The following is a 7,500-nucleotide window of genomic DNA, read 5'->3' as shown; positions in this document are numbered from 1 at the left end:
GCGTTTGGAGGGTATTCATGTCCTTTAAAGGACAGAGTGTGCTGGGCGTTTGGAGGGTATTCATGTCCTTTAAAGGACAGAGTGTGTTGGGCGTTTGGGGGTATTCATGTCCTTTAAAGGACAGAGTGTGCTGGGCGTTTGGAGGGTATTCATGTCCTTTAAAGGACAGAGTGTGCTGGGCGTTTGGAGGGTATTCATGTCCTTTAAAGGACAGAGTGTGCTGGGCGTTTGGAGGGTATTCATGTCCTTTAAAGGACAGAGTGTGTGGCGTTTGGAGGGTATTCATGTCCTTTATAGGACAGAGTGTGTTGGGCGTTTGGAGGTATTCATGTCCTTTAAAGGACAGAGTGTGCTGGGCGTTTGGAGGGTATTCATGTCCTTTAAAGGACAGAGTGTGCTGGGCGTTTGGAGGGTATTCATGTCCTTTAAAGGACAGAGTGTGTTGGGCGTTTGGAGGGTATTCATGTCCTTTAAAGGACAGAGTGTGCTGGGCGTTTGGAGGGTATTAATGTCCTTTAAAGGACAGAGTGTGTTGGGCGTTTGGAGGGTATTCATGTCCTTTAAAGGACAGAGTGTGCTGGGCGTTTGGAGGGTATTCATGTCCTTTAAAGGACAGAGTGTGTTGGGCGTTTGGAGGGTATTCATGTCCTTTAAAGGACAGAGTGTGCTGGGCGTTTGGAGGGTATTCATGTCCTTTAAAGGACAGAGTGTGCTGGGCGTTTGGAGGTATTCATGTCCTTTAAAGGACAGAGTGTGCTGGGCGTTTGGAGGTATTCATGTCCTTTAAAGGACAGAGTGTGCTGGGCGTTTGGGGGTATTCATGTCCTTTAAAGGACAGAGTGTGCTGGGCGTTTGGAGGGTATTCATGTCCTTTAAAGGACAGAGTGTGTTGGGCGTTTGGAGGGTATTCATGTCCTTTAAAGGACAGAGTGTGCTGGGCGTTTGGAGGGTATTAATGTCCTTTAAAGGACAGAGTGTGTTGGGCGTTTGGAGGGTATTCATGTCCTTTAAAGGACAGAGTGTGCTGGGCGTTTGGAGGGTATTCATGTCCTTTAAAGGACAGAGTGTGCTGGGCGTTTGGAGGGTATTCATGTCCTTTAAAGGACAGAGTGTGCTGGGCGTTTGGAGGGTATTCATGTCCTTTAAAGGACAGAGTGTGCTGGGCGTTTGGAGGGTATTCATGTCCTTTAAAGGACAGAGTGTGTTGGGCGTTTGGAGGGTATTCATGTCCTTTAAAGGACAGAGTGTGCTGGGCGTTTGGAGGGTATTCATGTCCTTTAAAGGACAGAGTGTGCTGGGCGTTTGGAGGGTATTCATGTCCTTTAAAGGACAGAGTGTGTGGCGTTTGGAGGGTATTCATGTCCTTTAAAGGACAGAGTGTGCTGGGCGTTTGGAGGGTATTCATGTCCTTTAAAGGACAGAGTGTGCTCGGCGTTTGGAGGGTATTCATGTCCTTTAAAGGACAGAGTGTGCTGGGCGTTTGGAGGGTATTCATGTCCTTTAAAGGACAGAGTGTGCTGGGAGTTTGGAGGGTATTCATGTCCTTTAAAGGACTGTTGCTACCAGGATTCTAACTACTGCTTTTCATCAAGCTCATGATCAATGTTCCCTACATTTTCACTGAACACATTTCGGGTCTGCTGAGCGCAAACTTGAATGTTGTGAAAACCCCTTCCGGTACAAGTAAGCTACTGTGGCTATTTGATCATAATGTAGTCCTACCTGAGTGGCCTGCCAGTAAAAACAATTGAGAAAATGCAGCCAATGTGTGGTTTTCAATGTAGACCTACATTCCATGAGACTTTAGAAAAAACAACATGCAGGTCTTGACATGAACCTGTTTTATCCACTTGTCCTTCAGACAAGGTGGTGACTGGAAATGTTGTTGTGTTGTTTGATGCAAGAACCCACTTTACAAAAATAAAATGCATTATTATTCTCATACCATTATTACAGAGAATCAGACTAGTTATTCTACCGTCTGGGCGCTCCTGAATCACGCAGTGATCTAAGGCAGTGCTAGCTGTGTCACTAGAGATTATGGGTTAGAGTCCAGGCTCTGTCTCAGTGGTCTAAGGCAGTGCTAGCTGTGTCACTAGAGATTCTGGGTTTGAGTCCAGGCTCTGTCGCAGCCGGCCGCGACCGGGAGACCCATGGAGTGTCGCACAATTGGTCCAGCGTCGTCCGGGTTAGGGGAGGGTTTGGCCCGGCAGGGATGTCCTCCTCCGAAACACAACCCAACCAAGCCGCACTGCTTCTTGACACAATGCCCACTTAACCCGGAAGCCAGCTGCACCAATGTGATGGAGGAAACACCGTACACCTGGCGACTCCTGTGGCAGGCCGGGTGCAGTGCACGCTGACACGGTCACACACATGTCATCCTAGTAATGATGGTGGTGGTGCTCCCTATCACTCAGAAGTTATGTAGCAGGCTAAGGTGACAACAGCGCCTGGCGTGGACGTTTCCCAGTTGCTCTGAATGTTCAGTGTGAGAACGCTTTTAAAAGTCCAAAGGAAAAGATTCTCCAACTTTCAAAACGAGTCCTTTTTTGGCTAGCCACAGCAGTCAACTAGCTAGCCACGGCTGTCAACTAGCTAGCCACAGCAGTCAACTAGCTAGCCACAGCTGTCAACTAGCTAGCCACAGCTGTCAACTAGCTAGACACGGCTGTCAACTAGCTAGCCACGGCAATCAACTAGCTAGCCACAGCAGTCAACTAGCTAGCCACAGCAGTCAGCTAGCTAGCCACAGCAGTCAACTAGCTAGCCACAGCAGTCAACTAGCTAGCCACAGCAGTCAGCTAGCTAGCCACAGCAGTCAACTAGCTAGCCACAGCAGTCAACTAGCTAGCCACAGCAGTCAACTAGCTAGCCACAGCAGTCAACTAGCTAGCTAGGTAGCCGTGTAGATTTCTAGCATGTTCACGCATTTGTTTTCAAACAATTAGCAGGCTAGCTAGTTAGCTACCACATGGTCTTGTCAAACTGTCAACAGAGCAGCTAGCAAGCAACAAGATATGACAAATACCAGTCTACAAAACCACTTGAGGGCAAAGAAATCAGATTTGACCGTTCAGACATAAGTCGCATGGCCAGGAATCAGATTTGAAATATCAGATGTGCTTTTTGGCTGTTCAGACTGGTGGAAAAATAACAGATTTGAATCGGGTACACCAAAAAATTGGATTTGAGTCAGTTCAAACAGCCAATGTGAACAAAGCTTAACAGTAACAGGGATTCCAATAGCAATCACTCACTATGTCCCAAATGGCACCATATTCCTTTGCAGTGCACTACTTTCGACCATGGGCCCTGGTCAAAATGAAAGCACTACAAAAGGAATAGGATGCCCATTGCAACGCAGATGAAGGGCTATTTAAAGTTTTGACGTGTTGTAATTCATTTAGAAATAATGATGTCCTGACAGACAATAAGACTGATTCAGCGTTCACAATGTACTGGAACTGGGATCTGGAATCTGTTCAAAATCATTTATTGTTTAGTGATCCCTTCTAGAAGCCTCCATGAAAAGTCAAAGGACGACTGGGCACCTTGATTTAACCTGATGTCTGCCTCCTGTGTCCCAATGAAATGATATTTTATATCCTCCTGAAAACCGTTGACGGACTGAACACATTTACCTTGATGTATTTGCCCCCCCCCTCACCCCTGTTTTACCCTTGTTCCAATCACCTTGTTCCCCCTCCTTATCCCCTGTGGTACTTCTCTCTGTTTGTGATCAGTCAAGGTGCAGAGAAGCACGCGGACCCTTCCCTGGGAGTCCTCTTCAGCCAACAACAACAGCAACTTCCTCCCCTACCAACACTATAACACCTACCATCCTGACCAGTCCCAGAGACACCAGGCCTCCAAGCACCACAAAACCTCTCCCAACAACCCCCGTAATGTTCCTTATCCTCCTCTTCCCTAGTTCTCTTCTTTCTCTGGTCTTCAATGTCTTTCTCCTCCTCTTTCTCTTCTCCTCTATCTATGTCCTATTCCTCTTTCTCTTCTCCTCTATCTATGTCCTATTCCTCTTTCTCTTCTCCTCTATCTATGTCCTATTCCTCTTTCTCTTCCCCTCTATCTATGTCCTATTCCTCTTTCTCTTCTCCTCTATCTATGTCCTATTCCTCTTTCTCTTCTCCTCTATCTATGTCCTATTCCTCTTTCTCTTCTCCTCTATCTATGTCCTATTCCTCTTTCTCTTCCCCTCTATCTATGTCCTATTCCTCTTTCTCTTCTCCTCTATCTATGTCCTATTCCTCTTTCTCTTCTCCTCTATCTATGTCCTATTCCTCTTTCTCTTCTCCTCTATGTCCTATTCCTCTTTCTCTTCCCCTCTATCTATGTCCTACTCCTCCTATTCCTCTTTCCCTTCTCCTCTATCTATGTCCTATTCCTCTTTCTCTTCTCCTCTATGTCCTACTCCTCCTATTCATCCTTCTCTTCTCCTCTATCTATGTCCTACTCCTCCTATTCCTTTTTCTCTTCCCCTCTATCTATGTCCTATTCCTCTTTCTCTTCTCCTCTATGTCCTACTCCTCCTATTCATCCTTCTCTTCCCCTCTATCTATGTCCTACTCCTCCTATTCCTCTTTCCCTTCTCCTCTATCTATGTCCTATTCCTCTTTCTCTTCTCCTCTATGTCCTACTCCTCCTATTCATCCTTCTCTTCTCCTCTATCTATGTCCTACTCCTCCTAGTCCTGCTCCTGTTTGTTCCTCTTCCTCCTCATCCTCCTCCTCCTTCTCCTCCTTCTACTCCTCCTCCTCCTCCTCTTCCTCTCCCTCCTCCTCCTCCTCCTCTCCCTCCACCTCCTTCTTGTCCTCCTCCGTTGCCTCTCCCTCCTCCTCCTCCTCTTCGTACTCCTCCTCCACCTTCTCTTCCTCCTCCTCCCCCCTTTTCCTCCTCCTCCTCCTCTCCTTCCTCCTCCTCCACTCCCTCCACCTCCACCTCCTCCTTCTACTGCGCTTCCTCCTCCTCCTCTTCATCCTCCCCTCCTCCATTCCTCTCCTTCGTCCTCCTCTCCTTCTTCCTCCTCCTCTTCCTCCGCCTCTCCATCTTCCTCCTCCTCCTCTTCCTCCTCCTCTCCTTCTTCCTCCACCTCCTCCTCCTCTCCCTCCTCTTCCTCCTCCTCTCCTTCCTCCTCCTCTCCTTCTTCCTCCTCCTCCTCTCCCTCCTCCTCCTCCTCCTCTCCCTCTTCCTCCTCCTCTCCCTCTTCCTCCTCCTCTCCCTCCTCCTCTCCTTTCCCTCCTCCTCCTCCACCTCCTCCTCCTCTTCCTCCTCCTCTCCTTCTTCCTCCACCATAGCTCCTCCTCTCCCTCCTCTTCCTCCTCCTCTCCTTCCTCCTCCTCCTCTCCTTCTTCCTCCTCCTCCTCTCCCTCTTCCTCCTCCTCTCCCTCCTCCTCTCCCTCTCCCTCCTCCTCCTCCACCTCCTCCTCCTCTCCCTCCTCTTCCTCCTCCTCTCCTTCCTCCTCCTCTCATTCTTCCTCCTCCTCCTCTCCCTCCTCCTCCTCCTCCTCTCCCTCTTCCTCCTCCTCTCCCTCTTCCTCCTCCTCTCCCTCCTCCTCTCCTTTCCCTCCTCCTCCTCCACCTCCTCCTCCTCTTCCTCCTCCTCTCCTTCTTCCTCCACCTCCTCCTTCTCTCCCTCCTCTTCCTCCTCCTCTCCTTCCTCCTCCTCCTCTCCTTCTTCCTCCTCCTCCTCTCCCTCCTCCTCCTCCTCCTCTCCCTCTTCCTCCTCCTCTCCCTCCCCCTCTCCTCTCCCTCCTCCTCCTCCACCTCCTCCTCCTCTTCCTCCTCCTCCTTCTCCTCCTCCTTCTGCTCCTTCATCTTTGATCCTTTCATCTGTTTATTTCTGTTGAGCTCAGATTTGTTTTGGTTTGAAGTGATATTTTCTTTCTCTCATCTGGTTTCCTGGGCTGAAGGAAAATAGAGCGGAACTAAAGTCCTCTTCTGGCTCTCTCCATCTCTCTTTCTCTGGCTCTCTCCATCTCTCTCTCCGGTGTTCTCCATCTCTCTTTCTCTGGCTCTCTCCATCGCTCTCTCTGGCTCTCTCCATCGCTCTCTTCGGTATTCTCCATCGCTCTCACCGGAATTCTCCATCTCTCTTTCTCTGGCTCTCTCCATCGCTCTCTTCGGTATTCTCCATCGCTCTCACCGGAATTCTCCATCTCTCTTTCTCTGGCTCTCTCCATCGCTCTCTTCGGTATTCTCCATCGCTCTCACCGGAATTCTCCATCTCTCTTTCTCTGGCTCTCTCCATCTCTCTCTTTCTCTGGCTCTCTCCATCTCTCTCTTTCTCTGGCTCTCTCCATCTCTCTCTTTCTCTGGCTCTCTCCATCGCTCTTTCTGGTATTCTCCATCGCTCTCGCCGGTTCTCTCCATCTCTCTCTTTCTCTGGCTTTCTCCATCTATCTCTGGCTCTCTATCTTTCTCTCTCTCACTCTTGCTCTCCATCTCTCTCTCCGGTTCTCTCTGTCTCACTCGCTCTCTCTCACTTGCGCCATCTTTCTCGCTCTCTCTCGCAATCTCTCCCCCTCCATCTCTCTCTCCGGTTCTCTCCATCTCTCCCCCTCCATCTCTCTCTCTAGTTCTCTCCATCTCTCCCCCTCCATCTCTCTCTCTCCGGTTCTCTCCATCTCTCCCCCTCCATCTCTCTCTCTCCGGTTCTCTCCATCTCTCCCCCTCCATCTCTCTCTCCGGTTCTCTCCATCGCTCCCCCTCCATCTCTCTCTCTGGTTCTCTGCATCACTCCATTGTCCCTGAAAGTCAGTGAGCTGAGTGTTGTATGTATTACCTCATCTAGGGCATTAAAGCAAGGTGCACAGTGCTGATACAGTCCTGTCAGTCCACTTGGCCAGGGAGGGATGCTGGATTGTGGAGGCACCAGAAAGGTCTCTGTAACCACTAACCAGTCAGCGATGTACTACAACATGAATGACATTAGTCTTTATAAAACCTCAGAGGGAGAGACAGAGAGAAACAGAGAGAGAGACAGAGAGAGGGAGAGAGAGACAGAGAGAGGTAGAGAGAGAGACAGAGAGAGAGAGACATAGAGAGAGAGAGACAGAGAGAGAGTGAGAGAGAGAGACATAGAGAGAGACATATATAGAGAGAGAGAGACATAGAGAGAGAGAGAGAGACATAGAGAGAGACATAGAGAGAGAGAGAGCGAGAGAGAGAGAGAGAGAGAGAGAGAGAGAGAGACATAGAGACATAGAGCGAGAGAGACATAGAGACATAGAGAGAGAGAGAGAGAGAGAGAGAGAGAGAGAGAGACATAGAGAGAGAGACATAGAGAGAGAGAGAGACATATAGAGGGAGAGATACTGATGTTAGTACAATGTGAACATGGCTAGCCTGTTAACTGCCCCAGGTGAAGTGTCTCCAGTTAACACACACACTCACACACACACACCTCCGACACACACACACTGGATCGAGCTGTCTCCGGTTCTGATCACTGATCAGTATTCTGGTCACGTAGCATTGGTG

General features: G+C 49.2%; 1 protein-coding gene across 1 annotated transcript in view; it reads left to right on the top strand.

Moving 5' to 3' along the window:
* Positions 1–7,500, top strand: part of LOC106576653 (glutamate receptor-interacting protein 1) — a 153,629-nt gene that overhangs the window by 23,794 nt on the left and 122,335 nt on the right. The window contains exon 4 of the mRNA XM_082977232.1: positions 3,747–3,905. Coding sequence (XP_082833358.1) covers positions 3,747–3,905 — 159 coding nt within the window. The remainder of the gene's footprint in view (positions 1–3,746; positions 3,906–7,500) is intronic.

Source organism: Salmo salar, chromosome 07 (assembly GCF_965601325.2).
Source record: "Salmo salar chromosome 07, fSalSal1, whole genome shotgun sequence".
NCBI classification, from domain to species: Eukaryota; Metazoa; Chordata; class Actinopteri; order Salmoniformes; family Salmonidae; genus Salmo; species Salmo salar.
This window is presented reverse-complemented; position numbering and strand designations above follow the sequence as displayed.